Below are 20754 nucleotides of genomic sequence, written 5' to 3' on the forward strand. Positions count from 1 at the left end.
AAGTATAATCAGGTATTCTTATGTGGTTCTTTATTAACTTACAAGGGCTCAATAGATCTTATTGTTTTTATAAGTTTTTGTATTAAAATCCAATCCCACATGATGTCCTTTGGTTTGTTATGTGGTGGTACAGTAAAAATCCTACATATTCGCATATCCATTAAAATATAAATGATGATTAGATAGGTACCCTATACCCTATGTGTTCGTTACTACATAAATAGAACGGAATGAACAACAAAGGGGTTATATGCCATCTATTAACGTTATAAGTAGGTAATCGACCCTTGGATAACGGGACAGAACAATAACACAAAAAAGTTGATCCACCCAAGAAACAACGATGGTAGTCGTAAAAATCCACCACAAGCCCTGTATTTGCGAGAAACAAGGTAACGGTTAAAACGAGCTACGGGGCGAGAATTTATAATCGCGTGCATACGTTTGCACTAAGCTAGGGTGTGGTTCAAGGGAGAAGAGACGGCGATTGTACTTGGGTTCTCTTGCAAATTTTAATATGCGATTACGACACTAGGTTATACTTATCGACATGTTATAGTACCTTTATAATTCATTAGAAAGGCCTCGAGAAGTATTACCTACTTGACAGACATGCATATAGGAAGTACAAATAGGAAAAAAAGTGTCTCACAAAAACTTTTTGACAGTAACTTGTTTTTATTCTCTGTCAACTTAAACATAGACCGATATCAGGGGCCCGTTTCTCTAAAGCTTGTAACTTGTATTACAAGTGGAATCCCTTTCTAACAAAAGCTGTCAAAAAGTGACATCCGCATACAAGTTACAAGCTTTTGAGAAATGGGCCCCAGAACTGAAGACACAGCATACTCCCCGCTTCTTCTCATAGTTAAGGTTTTAAGTAACAAAAAAAGGTCGAACCTTTTTTTGCTTGATTAAAGCATGAAACTTGGCACAGTTGTTCCTTATATCAAAATAAGCCGATTAAGATCGGTAGCCCGAGGGACCCCCCGCTTAAGCCCGAGAGGGGGGGGGGTCAAGTAGCGCCCCGCCCGGCTTCATTCTAAAAATTCTAACAGGCCCCGTTTAGCTAATAGGTCATATTTGGTATCAATTTCGGATAAATCAATAACGTAAAATTCATTTCTGGTATAAAAAATTGCAATTTGTTGAAAAAAAAATAAAAAAAACACAAAAAATCTAATTTTTCAAGTGTAATTTTTGTTTTTCATTTATTGTCAAAATTAAACTGCTTGGTTTTTCTACATATAAAAAATATGATAATAAAGCCTATTTAATGCAGATTTTAAAAACATAACTTTTACTAACCTTTATTAAAAGGAAATTGCATTAAAAAAACATATATCGTCCCGCGCCGGTGAATATCTTGTTACCGACATAGGCATCGATATAGACAACATCCGAAGTACACACTCTGGAGACCGACTAAATGTGTTGTTTATTATTGTAGATCATATATTAAAGATAGAAAGGCGTACATAATATTTGATTAGAAAAAAAATGTGTCGTTCAGTGAAAAAAGGGACCTTGGAAAAAATTATCATAGAGCCTCTCTTTTGTATAGAAGCATAGTTAATTCCAACCACTCCATGGACTCCATGGTCCCTGTTCTCAATGAATAAGAAGTAAACTGTAAGTATTATTTAATCTACTTACTTATTACATTATAGAATAATTTGCCAGTAACTGGCCGCTTTAATAACTAGCCGCTCTAAACTAAAAATGAATTCTCTTCACCTATAAACAGAATTCATTTTAGTAAGGTTCCAAAAACTGGCCAGCTTTCAATAACTGGCCACTGGCTAGCCTAAAATGAATTTTTGGTTTTGGGTGGCCAGTTACTGGCGAATTACCCTACCACACTTTAATTTTGCGTCTTGTGTCGGAATACAGTTCCTTCCCCAGACACATAAATGCGTACATTTCATCATTCATGTAGTTGCATCGCGTTTTTTATTCCGGTTTGCATTTACTTCTGGTCAGTTTCAACCATATTCTGACCAAAGCAGGTGTCAGACCAGTGTGGAACCCGTCGTCTGCTTCTTGCTTCCATTCTCAAGAAGTCTGACGGACTGAGCAAGTTTGACGACGAACTAACGTCTGACCCTAAACATCAACCCCTCGGTACACTGTGCGTAATAGGGCATTTATATGGCTCCCTTTTGTTAGAAGTAGGTATACATTATGGAATTTAATAATAAAATAACTTAGCAGTGACTTAATCTCATAGAACAGGTATAACATTATACAACTCTTCATTTAAATATCCCGGTGTAACTTGCCTTCTTCAATATTGCACTTATTACCGATCATATAATAACATTTTAGTATTTTAGGGGAATGCTTTTAGCCACTGCTATTGCTCTATCTTGTAAGAGCTTGAATCCTTGTAGTGGTTTGGTTGAACTCTGAACAGATTCCATGCTTCGAATTCACTTTTTCTCCCCTTTCCACTGAATGCTCGAAACAGGGGTAAGACTTCCGCTCTTTTAGGGTAAATAAAAGATAGTTTACTTAGCTTATAGAATAGATAATTTTATTAGCTTAAAATATAATTCCCTGACCTGGATACAATGGTGTGTCATGTGATATAATTGTGTTTTCCACTGTGTCAACGTGAGCCCACAATTCCTGTAGTTGGGGAAATATTCGTACGCATGAATCTAGTCTAGCTGCTATGACTACGTTCGTGTCTACTGTGCGTATGACTGATTTACAGCATCTGCAACTAGGGCCATCATATTAAATGAATCGGACTTTTCATGGTTCTTGGAGTATTCGGAATCTCACGAGGAACATTACTTGTGACATGTTTCTCTACACAATTTCGCGATGGCATAAATAAGGACTTTTAACTCTTCGAAGTTTTGTCAACACAGTGTCTCAAAATTATTTACCTAGTGGTAAAGAAATGAGTTTCACTAAAAGATCAGTGGTTATAAGTGAAGCTTACCGTCATGGTAAATTAAACTCTAAATTTATTTCTATCGGGCCCTGAAAAACCAGGAGTCGTACTCGTATTCCAAGCATTCTCTCGATCGACCTTGTAATACTGTAAGCTCAATAAGACTTGTGATGTGGGTACTACATGATATATATCATATATATTTGATACATACTTTCAAAACATCCATAGATAATTCAGGAACAAGTATTCACGATAAACAGACAAATAAATGCCTTCTAGAATTTGAACCCGGGTTCCCCATTTAATATAAGGTGTATAAAAGTGAGATCTAAGCATGGACCCTTTTTAGCCTGGCCGATACAAGGATTCAAGCTCCTACAGGATGGAGCAATAGCAGTAAATAAATAGCATTCGCCAAAACTTTATTATACCTTTATATGAAGATAGGTGAAATAACCTTGTAAAGCAAAGTAAAGTGATACTTACAGATAAAGCCGTTGGTAAATAATTAAAAAATGCCCGAAATAATTCTTTACATGAATCGACTACTGAAATAGAAGCAGCCTTATCAGGATAGGATTATATGTTTGGGGTCAGACTTTAGTTCCTCTTTAAACTTGCTCAGTCCGTCTTCTTGAGAATGAAAGCAAGGAGCAGACGACTGTTTCCAAACTGTTCTGACAACCCTGCTGTGGCCAGAATATGGTTGAAACTGACATATATACGTGAATGACGAAATGTACCCATTCATGTGTCGGGGGAAGGAACTGTATTAATACACAAGACGCAAAATTAAAGTGTGGTATAATGTAATAAGCAAGTATATTAAAGAATACTTACAGTTTACTTCTTATTAATTGAGAACAGGGACCATGGAGTCCATGGAGTGGTTGGCACTAACTAAATACGAGTATGCTTCTATACAAACACGAGGCTGGCTGTGATAATTTTTTTAAGGTCCCTTTTTCACTGAACGACACATTAAAAAAAATTGTACGCTTTTCTATCTTTATAATAGAATCTACAACAATAAACAATACATTTAATCGGTCTCCAGAGTGTGCACTTCGGATGTTGTCTATATCGATGCCGATGTCGGTAAAAAGATATTCACCGGCGCGAGACGATATAAGTTTTTTTATGCAATTTCCTTTTAATAAAGGTTAGTAAAAGTTATGTTTTTAAAATCTGCATTAAATAGGCTTTATTGTCATATTTTTTGTATGTAGAAAAACCAAGCAGTTTAATTTTGACAATAAATAAAAAACAAAAATTACACTTGAAAAAATAGATTTTTTGTGTTTTTTTTATGTTTTTTTCAACTAATTGCAATTTTTTATACCAGAAATGAATTCTACGTTATTGATTTATCCGAAATTGATACCAAATATGACCTATTAGCTAAACGGGGCCTGTTAGAATTTTTAGAATGAAGCCGGGCGGGGCGCTACTTGACCCCCCCCCCTCTCGGGCTTAAGCGGGGGGTCCCTCGGGCTACCGATCTTAATCGGCTTATTTTGATATAAGGAACAACTGTGCCAAGTTTCATGCTTTAATCAAGCAAAAAAAGGTCATTTCACTTAACACCCTCACTATCATGACTCGCGCCTTTATAACGAACGAAACAACTGACATAGTGCCATATGTAAATTCCAACCCCCAGGGCTACCAACTTCAATTTGTCAACCGCCGTTACCGTTTCATTTTTTCACAAACGACTTTATCTTCTAAAACTTAGAGTTTCATTTCGCGAATCAAATATTTGATTAGAATGCGGGGAATTTCTGATCTAGTTTGAATTTGGAATTAGCAGATCTATTATTGAACCGATAGCGAATTTGGGAAATTCGGCATTTATTATTTAATCAGAATGGCAGCTTGAATTTTCCGTATCTAATTCACAAAGTCCGGCAATTACTGTCCGTATTTAGTTTGTTACTTGATTTTATTGAAATTACAGTTCACTTTTTGGTGTGTTATGTCTCATTATATGTTTGCATCGCGAAAATATACTTACAGTCGCCATCAGATATATCAGAGCGGCCCGGCCAAGGCGTTCACAATATCTGAACATGCACTCTAACGCCCTGACAATAGAGGCGTGCTCAGATATTTGTGAGCGCCTTAGCCGCTCCGATATATTTGATGGCGACTGTCCGCTATTTTCTTTGAAGTTATGAAGGTCTCCGTCTGGAAAGACCGCGAGCGACAGTACGGTTACCATCAGTTTGTCACTGAGATAAACGCCGTCGAGAAAGTAATTTACTTTCTATACATCCCGTTTGCACTAATAAGCGAGTGCGAGCGAGATGTAAATTAAGTTCTCGACGGCGTTTATGTCAGTGACAAACTAATGGTACCTGATGGTAGCCGTACAGTTCATTCCACAGTTAAGCTGTGCGAGGCAGGTTTCTGAAGAAATGCACAGTTGAGGACTGCCAACCATCAGGCTATCCCACACTAGCGTCTTTTGAGCGTCGGCGTCTAGTCAGCCCTATGAAAAATGGCGTCGCTGTGCAGTTGCGCCAACGTTGCGTCGAGCAGCAGCCATAGAGTTAGCATAAAGCTAGTGTAGGGTGGCCCTAAATGGTGAAGATGGAAATGTCTCGTTACGTTGGCCTGGTTGGTTGATGTTGTAACTAACCTTGCCATGATGTGTTGAGTTGTCATGCTCGCTGAGGTCCGGGTCCTCTGTTGAGATATCGTGCCCGTGTCTGTGCGTGCTGCCCCCTGATATCTGAAACAATGAAACATAAACTTTAAACCTTGCTTTAAAAGTAATTTCCACGTTGGAAAATGTTAAATACTATTTTTCTTCTAACAGTTAAAGTTAAAAAAAATTTGAATCTGAAAACATGAATTAAACTTGGCTTTTGAGTCATGAAAATGTGCGATTTCCAAGACACCTATATTAAAACTTTATAAATTAATGTCATTTTTACATCATTATTTATCTCTCTATCATTAGTGGGGGGAAGTGATAAATAATAAATAAGACCATTTAAAAAGTTTCAATGTCTGTTTCCCATACTAAACAACTGACAAAACTCTTATAGAGACAATAGAGACCGTGCGCATTGGAGGATCTGCCATCTTCTGGCCTGAATCGGAAACATAAACTTGACATTGACACTTCACGTAGCAGGCGCTGCCATTTACAGTTCACGCACTCTATCTTGCGCGTTGTAGGTTCTGCCATCTTGTAGCGTAGATTATTTACGCTTGATACTTTTTTCAATTTCAGGCCAATAAACAGGGGGCTGCCCGCTACATGCACGCTCCCTATCGTAATAATTATAATAACAATCCAACTTGCCGCACACTATCGCAAACCTATAAATAATACCCAACCCGGCATAAGCCGCTTAAGAAATACAATCCGTTGCAATGAAAAGCAACTTGCAAATAGGTAAGATCGATTTTCAATTTGAAATCTCGCCGAATTTATGCAATTCAGTCCTCAGATGATCCTAAAATACCACTATAAAGTAAAGGGAACCTTCTGGCAATAGTAATAAAGATGATATCCAGAAATCTTGTAAGCTCTGGGATATTCCGGACTATTTGAAATGTGTTCGAATTTAGAATTGAACAATCGCTTCGAATGAATAGAAAATTTGAGGGTATATTTTGACAAATATTTACTTGGAATATTTAAGTATTGTGTTCATCACAATATTGTCATGGCAATGTGTGCAATGCATAATTAATTTTACCATTTTTTCACTCAATAAATAACGTAATTTCTAGACGGTTTTTGTGTAGAAAAGGAGGCCGAAGTAAATCCGTACAGAGTCCGACCACTGGTGTGCCGTCGGATTGTTTCCAAAATTGAGAAATTTTCACAAATACAAATTTCGGAAACTTCTCATATTAAGGTAAGTAGGTATGTGAAAATTTCCATTTACAAAATGAAAGCTTGCTTTATTCTTTATAGAAAACTTCTTCAACTTTTTGGATTTTTTCCCCAATACCTACTGTAAGTTGCACATAAAATTTTGTAAGTTGGAGCCAGTTGCCTCGGTACAGACAGACTTAGCAGTGTTAAAATGTTGAAGTGTCACCATGAATGTCCAACTAAATGGCGATTCCACACTTTGGTAAGTCAAAGTCGGTACAAAGGTAGATAAGATGGACTCTAATCTTAAATTTGAAATAAAAATGAAAAGAAAATGAATACAAAGCTACTGAAAGAAACTAGTATTCATTGCAGTGCAATTTACAAAATTATTAAATAAATCGACCCTATCTACTAATTTTAATAACCTTTTAATACACCTGTTACATAAAATACTACCATTTGAATAGGGTTAAACATCTCTTTATTTGTAATACTGCGGGCTCATCGAGACGAAAAGTAAACATACGGAAAGTAGAAACTTACAATGAAGTAGTAATTGAAAAAACTACGACTTTTCATGCGTAGCGACCTCTTCAGCTATTCAAGTATCTGATTTCAATCCGGAACCTGCACCTCAATTCCGATAGCTTGAATAGCGCGAGGTGATCTCTCGTAAGAACGAGTTGACTGTATGATTACACAAACATTAGTCAAAGAATTTATAGTTGGTCATACCAATTTGTCAGTTTGTCTTTCCACAGGCAACTAATACATACTTACTTACTCATCAAGACAATTCTAAAACCCCCAAACACAATTAAGTCGCGTTGTTTTATCACAGATACTAGTATTAAGTATATGATCTGTGTCACTGAGTTTCTATGGTCCTGTCTCCATCATCAGATCAGCTTGATGGTACCATAATGTTGCATTGTCATTCGACTTAAATATGTATGCAAATTTTCAGCTTCATTGGAAGTTCGGAAGTGGGTCGACTTGCAAGATTTGACCCGTACAAACATACATAGATAAGTACTTACATTGCAAATAAAAGCTTGTAAAATATAAACCGTAGGTGCTGGAAAAGTTGACGATTACTTAGACAACGTACGCCATAGCACTTATAAAGCGTTCTTGGCGCCACAAGCACGACTTCATGCGATGCCTTTAAGAGTTCTTGGCGTTTAAAGGGTTAAGATGCAAAGGAGAGGAAAGCAATAAAAGTGTTTATCGAGTTTGTTGCCGGTCCCATATTGGGATACCCTCCTTATCGAGGCAGAGGTGTAGGGTTGGAGCCGGTGTAAGTAGCTTTATTTGACGTTCATAAGCACATTGTAATATGCCTACTTTATCTTTATAATTTTTTTATATTTGTTTTTTTATGCGCTAGCGACGAGAATACACGGCAGGCAACATTAAATAGCCGCGAGATTAACAAAAGTTTGAAAGGCCGGCACTGAACCCGGGACCGCGCATTTTCCGGCCCAGTGGCTCTTGCGCTACATTAACTAAAGGTCCATGCTGGCAGAGATGAGGTAATATTAATGACTGTTAATCAGCAATTAGGTACGTGAAAATACTCTTCTTCTTCCTCACGATGTCCCGGCATTTTGCCACGACTCATGGGAGCCTGGGGTCCGCTTGGCAACTAATCCCAGTAATTGGCGTGGGCACTAGTTTTTACGAAAGCGACTGCCATCTGACCTTCCAACCCAGAGGGTAAACTAGGCCCGTATTGGGATAAGTCCGGTTTCCTAACGATGTTTTCCTTCACCGAAAAGCGACTGGTAAATATCAAATGATATTTCGTACATAAGTTCCGAAAAACTCATTGGTAGTATTGGTACGAGCCGGGGTTCGAACCCGCGACCTCCGGATTGCAAGTCGCACGCTCTTAACGCTAGGCCACCAGCGCTTCTGGTGCCAGGTACGTGAGAATACGATGGAAAATAATTAAGTATGCACTACATCTGTGATGTGGCCAGTAATAGACGATTTACCCTACATAAGTCATAGCACACGCAGTGCAAGTGTTATTTTAAACGTCAAACTTCTATGAAATTATGACGCGTTAAATAACACTTGCACTGCGTGTGCTATCAAAATCGTTGTAGACTTATCTTGGTCTAACTCTAAAAAACTAAAACCAATGGTAAACTAGTCACAATAAGATTCAAATTGCCTAAAAACTAAACATTCACTTTTCATTCATTCCGTTCTTGTTCCAGTTTCTGCCAAAACGTCTCCATAGCAACGCTTACCATCGTAACCGTTAGATCAATAATTCAAATTTACATTTCGCTTCACTGTCAAACGCGATTGCACGGTTTTATTATTTAAAAAAAATCTTATCTCTACAAGTGCCTAGTTTTTCCTGTAGTTAAAAATATTGAGGACAAAATGGTGGTTCTTCTTGTAAAGAGAGGCGATGAAAACCAGTTCCTGTACGAAACCACCGTGAACTGTTCGGTAGACGACGTAGTAAAAGACGTGACGGCTATCTACAACGGCAGATTGAAGATCACCAGGATCAGTTACGAGATTGAAGAGCTTGGGAAACATGGGACATCCTTGCCGCTTGAGATGCAGGGGTTGACGGAGGAACAGGTAAGGATAAACAAGTGTTATTTATATAGGCACAAGATTTAGTTTTGCGTGGCTAGTTAAAGGTACTTTACTGTGTTAGTTCATTTAGTATAGCTAGAATAGTCTTACCGAGACACGAGCAACTTTATATCAATCCGTGCTGATGCTGATTCGTCCTTCTCGTGCGAATTACGGCAAGAGATGGCATCTTATTACCTACTGGTGTCCAACAATGTACATAATCTAAAACCTGTGGTGTTATGTTACTCAAGTCTTATAGGGACCCGTTCTGATTGTAAGCATTCGGTCGAACTATTTTTCAACAAGACACCTATCCAAGTGAAATGTGGTCACAAGTCCCTATGAAAAAGAGTTGTAGGCACATTTTTATAGTTCCATAATATAATAATATTATAGTGATTTAAAAGTGCTTGTTGCTAGGCCGACTTGAATAAAAATATTTTGACTTCTAGAGAATTACTTATAAAACTATTCAATACAAGTGCACTTTATGCACAACCTCAATAAAACATTTACAGAGTAACACACATAATACATGAAGACAGAGGTAACAACAAGCGGCCTTATCGCTATAAGATTATAGATATAAGAGCGATCTCTATAACACTGTAATTATGGTAGGTACTCTATTTTAACCTCTGAATAATGAATAGGTATCTAAAATGTTTTTTTTTTCAAATGAAATTATTACATGTAAACTGAATATGCCCTTTATGCCAAAATCTTGGTATAGATATTTTTAATAAAGTCCAAGATAAGAGCTTATTTCCTTTAGCTCCTCACTTTCTCAGAAGCAAAGTAGCTATTAATAAGATTGCTATAAGCACGGCGCCAGGCGCTTCAAGATTATTAAAAGGCGCTTTATTTTCCTAGATTTATTTTCATACTTTCGCACGTAATTGAATTATTAAACTAGTCTTCACTCTTCACAGTTTCCTTTCATTAGATATTTAGTTTTATTAGGAAAGGAAGAGGTTTTATAGGTACTCGTAGACCTGAAAAGTCGTGATGCTATGTTTAGTTAGGTACCTACGTATAAATCTATTAATATTAAAAGTAATGTAAGAAGTGCAGCTAATACATTAAGTATAATTCGCATTAAAGTTGAAATAATATTTGATATTCTGTGTAAGTAATGTTTTCATTTATAAAATAATAATGTACTGATGTAGTAGAAATAATGTGTAGACATGTAAAATACTCTATTTTTATCAATAAAAGATTGATTGATTGATTAATGGCATTATTAATATACAGAGTGCTCAGTAATTAATGGATAACCTTCTAACCACCGACAGGGCACCTTAGGCTGGTCCAGAAAATGCACTTATAGGTCTAATAAAAGTTTCGTGGTTTTCGAGATAATCGCACTTTTCTAAATTTTAAGCTATTAAAAAAGACAGAAAAGTTCGATTATCTCGAAAACCACGAAACTTTTACTAGACCTATAAGTGCATTTTCTGGACCAGTCTAAGGTGCCCTGTTGGTGGTTAGATGGTTATCCATTAATTACTGGGCACCCTGTATATCCAGCAGCTACCGGCCGACGACCCGACCGGTCTGGCCTAGTGAGTAGTGACCCTGCCTGTGAAGCCGCGGTCCCGGGTTCGAATCCCGGTAAGGGCATTTATTTGTGTGATGAGCACAGATATTTTGTTCCTGAGTCATGGTTGTTTTCTATGTATTTAAGTATTCGTATAGGTATTATATACATCATTGTCTGATTACCCACAACACAAGCTTTCTTGAGCTTACCGTGGGGCTTAGTCAATTTGTGTAAACATGTCCTATAATATTTATTTATTTATAAATAATTGTTTCTATATCTTGTCACTTAAAACAGGAGTTCCAAACTGTGTGCGTGACGTCCCGGGCGAGGGGTTCGTTTGATTTGAGCGTTGTTTCAGGGGCGTCGCGAAACGTTAGGTAGCTCTGAATTTTTAGAGCCACTCCAGGTTATCTTCATTTAAAAGGGACCTTTGATTAATACGACCTTCAAAACTTCAAGAAACCCCTCTGGTGTCATTACCAACGGTAATTGCTTACCATCAGGTGATTCGTCAAAAAAATAGATTGTAAGACATCACTACATAGTATAAAACAAAGTGGCTCCCCGCCGCTGTCTGTCTGTCCCTACGTATGCTTAGATCTTTAAAACTACGCAACGGATTTTGATGCTGTTTTTTTAATAGATAGAGTGATTCAAGAGAAAGGTTTATGTATAATAATTTGTTAACCCGAAAGCCGGAGCGGGTCGCTAGTGATTTATAAAAAGGATATGTCCTTGATAAAAACAAATCTATGTTTAAACCTAATTGTTTCAGATAAAGGAGCTAAAACTAGAAGACCCCTGGGCGACGCGCTGTGCGCCCATGGGCTACGTGGAATGTAAAGACGAGATGGGAAGGCGTTGCGGGCTTGCCCCACCTCCTAATCTTCAGGAGGTATTAAAGAAAGCAGCGGAGGCGGCTAAGGAGTTTGTCCATAAGAAACTGGTGCGTATTGGCTATTACTAGTTTGGCTAAAAACTGGAAGACCCCTGGGCAAAGCGCTATGCCCCCAAGGGCTATGTGGAGTGTACAGATGACACAAGCAGGCACTGCGGGTTCGCACCACCACTGAACCTTCAGGAGGTACTAAAGAAAACTGCTGAGGTGTCTAAGCAGTTGAGTAGGTTTTGAAATGTACTTTGCCTACAACTTTATCCGCCTAAAAGTCGTTAATAGAGGCGTACTTAGTCCCTTTCAACCTCTTTCATCCATTATCCTTTTCAGTGGAACTTTACAATATTTAACACACATTTCAATAAGTAAGTTCCTAGTATCAATGTTCAATGGATTACAATGGATTACAGTTACGATGAACATTATGCCATTAAAAGTGACTTAAAAATAAATGCTTCAAGATTGCAACCCAACGCTGCCATACAAAATATATATAAACGCAAGATTTATATTACGAGTTATCAATATGTAATAGTCAATCAGGCAGCATATTTTGTTCTCCCAAGTTTTAAACCTGTTAGAACACACGGCAAATTTATAAAACAAACAAATACATCTTCCAGGTGGACCACCGTAAACCTCTAACTCAGAAAGACGTGGCCCGCGCTTTAGACGAGCTCCTTGGAGCCACGAAGATCGTATTCCCCGCTGGTCTTCCTCCTCACGACCCAGTTCGCATGGAGCTGGAAAACGTGGAAGACCTGACTGGAACGCAGGCCGCCAACGAGGTCCTGGATCCCGTGAAAGCTTGCTTATGGGCGTGCGGGAAGAAGTTGATCAGTGGGAATCTGTTGAGTGACCATTTGGGTAAAAAATAAAATCGATAGATCCGGACGGTTTTCAATAAAAGACTGAGCGTTGAATGACTTTCAAAAACATTTATAATCAGGCCCCGTAAACAACATGCCGTTCGCTAACGCTCCGTAGCGAACGAAACGCAATTGTCCCTCTCACACTAATATGGAAAGCGCAAGCGATTGTCACCTTGGCTTGGCTGGCCAGGTTCGCAAGCGTTTGTAAGGTCACAGAAAATGAACCCGATGTGCAGTTTATAGTAATGAGGTTCCTCCATCACCACAGGTGTGAAATAATTCCCCCAATCCCGTCGCGTTTCAATTGGGTCAAACCTAAACTAGTTTTGAAATTAAGCTTCCTCCCTTAGGGACAGAAAATGCATCATTGAGTTAGGAGCTACATAACGAAAGGTAGCTATTCGGATTACCTGTATAGCTATATTTTTCTGGTATAACAAAATAGAGTAATAGGTAGACAGAGCAAATATTTAAATATTCTATAGCCGTTTTTGCTACTAAACTGACTTTTAAATGCTATCAAAAAATGAATTTAAGTAGCTTGCCACAGATCTACAATCCCATTTGAATGAATGGGCATGTTTCATAAAGAAAAGTATAGTGCTTTGTTAATGGTTGTACACGCCAGAATTTAACCAACCATAACAAGCTTATTCACCATCTTTTGTCCCTCATTCGTGACAAATCCGCTTATTTAGAAACATATTCGCAAAGCCCGTTTAATAGCTGTTGGACTGTAAAAAACATTTTTCCCTGTTTTTCGCGAATTCTCTAAAACCTGAATGAATGAGAAATTTCCGGGCGATCTGAGTAATTGATTAATTGTGACAGAATAAAAAATGGCGGGCGTTTAGAGTATTTTCGTGTTTTGGCGTCAAATTGTTGGTATTTAATAGCTTTGAAAGCCATCTAAGCATTATAGTCGTAGGTACTTTTGGTCGGTTCATTATCAATGACATACTTAATGTTGATTTTTAAATAGTTACAATATAATTATCATTACACCTATAAAATTGCCGTACAAAGTGAGAAAAAAGAGACGTTGTTTACTTAGTTTACAATCTACCTGAAATCAATAAGTATAATTTAATGTTTTTTACAAGCTTTTATTTAACGGGAAGGTGTTATTTAAGTATACATTTTATTTTATTTCTATCGGATACACATGACATACAATTTTAGTTGATGATGATGATCCTTCCGGCCGATTTAGACCATGGCGACCACTTCGACTCCTATACTTAGTTACAATGCGGACTACCTACTGAGAGTACTGAGGTTACATCCAATTCAGTCGACCGATCAAATACTGCAATGTAATGAAACTCGCATGCGAGTTCTAGCACCGTCTAAATATACCCTAGGGAAATACACAAGCAAACATGCATTACAAAGATCACCTCACCTAAGTAATTACATTGAACGAATGTAATTATCTTAGTTGGATCCAGTAGTTCCTTCCAACACGATCTTCTAAGTGATTTTAGTGGTCGAATATGTTTACTTCGAGCGCCTCATGAATAAATTTCTCAACATCATGGATCTTTCTGAAGCTGTAAAAAATTGTGTATTGAAAAACGCTATTAGAAAAGTAAAAATTTACGTCATCAAACACACAGTCATCAATATTCAGGCCGTAGCCAACATAATAACCTATTCAAAACTGACAATCGAAAAGTGAAAATGTACCGAATATTAGCGCCACGTAAAATTGTCGTTAGTTAAGATTCGATTGGCATTTTCTAAAAACGATGGCTACTAGGCCAGGCCAGGCAGGATATAGGAGGCAAACGAGCAGATGAATCACCTGATGGTAAGCAATTACCGTCGCCCATGGACATCTGCAACATCAGAGGAGTTGCGTTGCCGGCCTTTAAGATTGGAGTACCTACGCTCGTTTCTTGAAAGTTATAAGGGATCCGGAAATACCGCGGGCGACAATTCATTCAACAGTTTACGTGTTGATCAATTCTGTGTACAGTCAGCTGCAGAGAGAGGTGACCTCCCCCCCTCCAAACAAATTTCTATGCAGGGGGGTCACTTCTCTCTGCAGTCAGCTGCAGACTGCACGCGTGTGTAAGTTTTGTCCTGTTTGCAGGCAAGAACGACAAAACCAAAGTGACCGTTAAGCTGTGCTCTTCATCTGAACACGCGCCCGGGCGTGAGCCAGTCCTGTCCGAAGATGAACGCAAACAGCTCATGCTGCACGCCTACAGGTAAGAGCATCGCTGAAATTGAACCTTATATCGTAGCAATAAGACTCTTCTTCTTCTTCGTTAGACTCTTGACAGAGTGGTCGTGGCCATTATGTAAACTTTTGAGCGATTCGCTTAAGGAAACGTCGCCATTCCTCCCATAGAGCTCTGCTGCTTTCTGTAAGCATTCGCTTACTGTGGCCGACACACTGGCTTTAATTTGATCGGTCCATCTCATTGGCGATCTTCCTCTAGCCCTGTCACCTCTCTTCCTTGCGCAACTAGACGTTCTATATGTTCCGTCTCGCCGAGACACGTGTCGAAAGAAGTTGAGGATTCGAGTTTTGACCGTAGAAAGCAATCGCTCTTTGATCCTGAACTCAGTCCATGATACACCCAGCATTCGTCTCCAGCACCACATCTCTAGTGCATTCACTTTCTGTTCTTCGGATGCCCTTAGTGTCCATGTCTCAGCAGTATATGAGGGTTCTGACGAGCCTGGTTTTAGTGGTCGTTGTGATGTTCCGGTTCCACACTAGTAATTAAATAACTCTTCCATGGAAATCACAATCGCATGTAGGTATCTAATTTAGATAGCACTTCCTGCAAACAACATGTAATCCCATATACACTTCTAAAAATGGCAAAAAATAAAAGAAACGCTCATCTATCCACAGGAAACAGGAGGAATGGAAGAAGTTGGAACAGGACGATGATGACCACTTCCTGGACTCCAAGTGGGCTGACGGCCAGGGCCTGAAGAGGGCGTTTCATGGCATGAATGATATCTCTTGGAAGCCTGTTGGTATTAGGAAGTAGGAATTTGATTCTAAAATATAGAGGGTTTTTTAAAAGAAAATGTACCGTTTACTTTTTTTTGATCAAGAATTTAATTACTCCAGGATTACTTCGACTCAGAATTAAGAGGATTATTAATTAAAACAAATAAAAAAAGTGTCCCCAGTTTTTATTAAAAATTTTGGGTGTCAGTTTAGTGACGGTCCGTACGAAATGTATGTGAAAATGCGTCACAAGCCCGAAAAAAAATTACGAACATTTTTTCATTTTCATATCGATAGTTCTCATGATTTTGAGAGAGAAACAAACTAAAAGTTGATGCTTTCACAAAAAATAAGGAAATGGTACACTTTCTTCTCAAAATGCTTATACATCTACGTTCTTGGGGCACACAGGGCGATCTGTGGCACCGTGGCACGCAGGCGTAATGTTGTTTAACACATTGTATTCCTTGTTAACGCAATTATGTGAATATTAATTAACTTTGAAAGTAGTTTTTGGTATAAGTACTTTAATTATAATTGTATTATTTATATTTGAATTAAATAGTTTAATTGTAGTACTCAGTGTTTCATAATTTTCAATGTAACCAGGAGTTTATGTTCTTACTTACTAAATATTAATTCAACTAAGTAAAAATTGTGTTTCTATCATATGTCATTGATCCATCAATACCTACTAATAGATATTGGTACAACTACTTGCGCTTGTGGCGACAATATGACTTCAGATGGCATAAATCATTTTAGACTTGTAGGAATTTTAAGTAAATTACTGCCAATTATTTAAATTTCAAATACACCTACATATCCCACAGCGGAAGTTTGCTACGTAAAAAGGAAGTGTAAACTTTTGCATGGCCATTTTACAACGAATTTTCGGAAAGCAGTTGAAATTGCCACGACGTGAAAATGACAGACAAATTTTCGACAAATTGCATTTACCGGACTCTAAACAAATGCCATCTGTCGCTTAAAACGGTCCAAAGCCCAGCTATAAATTTGCAGGCATGAGCACGGATTGAAATAAAATGGCCGCCGCCGTCACGTTGGACCATTGATCATTCCGACGAACGCCACGTGACTGATGCTAATTGATGCGTTTGAAGCATTAGATATTTGTAACATTTTGTCAGAGGGCTTTATGTTCTGCCGCCAGAGTTCAGTACTAGCACATCTTGTAAGCATAGATTAACTTATATATACTAGTATGCCTTAAACAGTTTTTTGACAATTTTTCACTATGATTGATTCACTAAGGCGGTTTGTTTACACAGAGTCTACCGCTACACACACACACACACACAAATTTTGTTTGCACTTTTCACTTCTTGTACTATTAATGAGTAGTAATTAGTATTACGAGTGTAAGTCTTTGCCTTTTCTTTGATGACCCAGGGGGATCCCGTGGGGATCCCTTATGGTTCCCACTGGCCTGGGAGAAGCCCAGAGGGTATGTCTGACTTCCACGGACTAAACCCCCTGGGGTGTTCCGCCGCGCGCACTTCGTAGGTGGGGTTTCGGGAACTCGATTGTAGACCTCCGATACAGTGCCAACCCTGGCTTTTTCTGCACCCTCCTTATATAAATCACTAACACGACTTTAACAAATAGCAACAACCGACAGGTTATACGTATGATACACGATAGTTTGTACAGTCGAGGTCAAAAATATGTTTACACTTTGCCCTATTACAAAGGAGAAGGGTGCAAAAGTGTAAACATATTTATGACGTCGACTGTACATGGATATTAGTGGGCGTACGTATCATAAAGCTCTGCAAATTACTGGTGCTACATGATCAATGATGTGGAGTGGGACATACGGATGGAGAGAATGATGAAATTCAGACTGGATCCTAATCATACACTGGTTAAGACGTTAGAAATGTAAATATAGTACAAATTGTAATCAAGCTCGTTTGGAACAAAATCCTCCATTTTTTATTTATTCTGTAGAAAGCCACGTTGCTTTGAAACACTGTATATTAACACGTACGAAATACATCGTCAGCGTCACGTACTAGATTAGTCTGACTCAGCTCATAAAGTTCACTGCTACAATGTATGTATAAGATTTATCTTGACTTAACTCTTAATGCACTGTTCGGAATCAGACTTCACCAGCATTACTAGGTAGTTACCCTAATCCGACGAGTTTAAAGAGTATCAGCTCTTTTTCAAAAGGATGTACATATGTCACCGTAAAATTGTAAACACTCGTCATATTATAATCTCGCTAGTTACATTATAAACTGACGGTAGGGAGATTATAATCTAACCTACGTTAGATTATAAACTAACGTACATAAGACATTTTGGCATGAAATTGATTTTTTTAGCTTATAGCGTAGGGTTTTTTTTAATAGTTATTTATTATCTTCCTCGCGTTGTCTCGACATTTTGCCACTGCTTATGGGAGGCTGGGGTCCGCTTGACAACTAATCCCTGGAATTGGCGTAGGCACTAGTTCTTACGAAAGCGACTGCCATCTGACCTTCCAACCCACAGGGAAAACGAGGCCCTTATTAGGATTAGTTCGGTTTCCTCACAATGTTTTTTTTAATAGTTATTGCTGATATTAATTATCTGGTGCGCATAAAAGTAAGACGTTCGCCAGGACAGTGTGTATGATCTTTTATCGCGGTGTTAAAGCCATGCGTCATTCTTATGATTCCTTTCGCGTCATTTTCTAACCCGACCGGTGATCCATCATTAGCGTCATTTATACGAAAGGGGAGCGTGTTTCTTCGGTATTTGCTTTTGTGTGTTTTGGCGTAAGAAATATTATTTAATGTTTTTTATACTTAGCAGATCCTTATCACTACATAGTATAAAACAAAGTCGCTTCCCCTGTCTGTCTGTCCCTATGTATGCTTAGATCTTTAAAACTAAGCAACGGATTTTGATGTGGTTTATTTTAATAGATAGAGTGATTCAAGAGGGAGGTTTATGTATAATTTGTTAACCCGTGCGAAGCCGGGGCGGGTCGCTAGTATCAAATATAGTAGTTTCAGCTAACTCAGGAACAAATATTTGTGATCTTCTTTCTTGCGTTATTCCGGCTTCTTGCCACGGTTCATGGGAGCCTGGGGTCCGCTTGGCAACTCATTCCAAGAATTGACGAAGACACTAGTTTTTACGGATGCGACTGCCATCTGAGCTTCCAACTCAGAGGGTAAACAGGCCTTATTGGGATTAGTCCGGTTTCCTTCACCGAGGTAAATATCAAATGATATTTCGTACGAAAAGTTCCGAAAAACTCATTGGTACTTAAGCCGGGGTTTGAACCCACGACCTCCGGATTGAGAGTCGCACGCTCTTACCGCTAGGCCACCAGCGCTTACTATTAAACACACAAATAAATGTCCTTATCAGGTTCAAGATGTACCTTATTTATACGAATAGGATAATTATATACAGGGTGCCCAGTAATTAATGGATAACCTTCTAACCACCGACAGGGCACCTTAGGCTGGTCCAGAAAATGCACTTATAGGTCTAGTAAAAGTTTCGTGGTTTTCGAGATAATCGCACTTTTCTAAATTTGAAGTATGCAGGTGCTAGCTATTAAAAAAGTTCGATTATCTCGAAAACCACGAAACTTTTACTAGACCTATAAGTGCATTTTCTGGACCAGCCTAAGGTGCCCTGTTGGTGGTTAGATGGTTATCCATTAATTACTGGGCATCCTGTATAATGCACCTACAAGTCCTACAACGTAAACACAGGTACTTAATTACGAAGCTCATTAGCGAAGCTGGGCTGATTAAGAACGGCTTCATTCCGGATTGGGTAATACCGCTTTGAATGACATGCCGATGACACGAGGAATATACGCGTCTCGTATTATGATTAAGAATTTTCTTTCTACCAATACCGATTAACACTTAAGTCAGTAACATCTGGGAGACCGAGCAAGCTCGGAAAACATACAAAAACTCAAAAGTGCGCGTTTTCCCAGAGATAAGACCTAGCTAAATCGATTTTTCGCCCCCGAAAACCGTAGAGCCGTTTCCGAGATCCCCGAATTATATAAAAAAATAAATAATACAAGAATTGCTCGTATAAAGGTATAAGATTTAATTAATCTCGAGCAATGGTACGTTTTTGTCCTTTATTATTTGCATATTTTCCTTTATATTAACTTTAGCTGTATAAAATCTGGCATCCCTCCCAAGGTTCCATACATCGTCAATATGACATCAATAACCGTCATATTTATTAGGTTAACGATGGATTTATGTATTTTCGGTGTTCTCCGGTAATTCGGTCTAATCGAGATGGATAGGATCGTGTTTTGTTTTAGAAAAAGATATGCATAGTATATGGCAAAAGGATGATGTTTTGATATTTTATATTTGGTATGAGCATGGTAGAATATTTTTTCTACTCCCGTACTTTTATTTGTCATTTAAAGGGTCGTGCACACACCTTTAAAACCCTACCTTATAGTTGTCAAGTCTTTAGTCTATTCCCCAAAAAATAATTTGTGCATATACGCAGTATCTTTTTGGCGATTTTACGATACTTCGTGTGAATGACCACTTAAAAAATATTGAATGAAATACAGTGTTGCCAACCTTATTTTAAATGTCATCTCTGACAAATAAGTGAACCATAGACATTTTTTTTAAATTTCATTCATTCATTTTATTCTTTTCCCGCCCGTACCCTCCATTTTTGCTACTTCTTGAATTAAAAATATTTGTTAAATTTACAATTTTATTTCAAAGTACCAAGTGCTTGGTCGTAGAAAAGTATTGTATGCACGTTGCGTTGCATTTAGGGTTTGCACGACGGATCCGAAATGTATGGAAAGATCCGCGGATCCGGATCCAGATCCGGATAATTTCATACATTTCGGATCCGGATTGCAAACCCTAGTTGCATTTAACTGAGTCAAAAAATACTCGTGGCGTCTTTATTAACAATTTTCGGCTTCGCCTCAAATTGTTACTCACGCCACTCGCCTTTTTAAACCTCTCTTAAAGAACGGTTGCATAAAATACTATAATGAACGCGAAACGGAAAAGTATATTTGTATTGACTCAAAATAAAATGCCTACAGAGGTTCTATTAGTGTTCCG

The 20754-nt window shown here is 38.3% G+C and overlaps 2 protein-coding genes across 2 annotated transcripts in view; one reads left to right on the top strand and one right to left on the bottom strand.

Moving 5' to 3' along the window:
* LOC134661010 (protein madd-4) overlaps positions 1 to 20754 on the bottom strand; it is a 431812-nt gene that overhangs the window by 145415 nt on the left and 265643 nt on the right. The window contains exon 4 of the mRNA XM_063516910.1: positions 5553 to 5645. Coding sequence (XP_063372980.1) covers positions 5553 to 5645 — 93 coding nt within the window. The remainder of the gene's footprint in view (positions 1 to 5552; positions 5646 to 20754) is intronic.
* On the top strand, positions 9150 to 15723 carry LOC134662232 (cilia- and flagella-associated protein 298). The gene is made up of 5 exons (XM_063518493.1): positions 9150 to 9356; positions 11681 to 11851; positions 12424 to 12667; positions 14771 to 14888; positions 15545 to 15723. Exons 1-5 carry the CDS (start codon positions 9150 to 9152, stop codon positions 15684 to 15686), a joined length of 882 nt encoding a protein of 293 aa, XP_063374563.1. The 3' UTR covers positions 15687 to 15723.

The sequence above is a fragment of the Cydia amplana genome, chromosome 2 (genome assembly GCF_948474715.1).
Source record: "Cydia amplana chromosome 2, ilCydAmpl1.1, whole genome shotgun sequence".
Lineage (NCBI taxonomy): Eukaryota > Metazoa > Arthropoda > Insecta > Lepidoptera > Tortricidae > Cydia > Cydia amplana.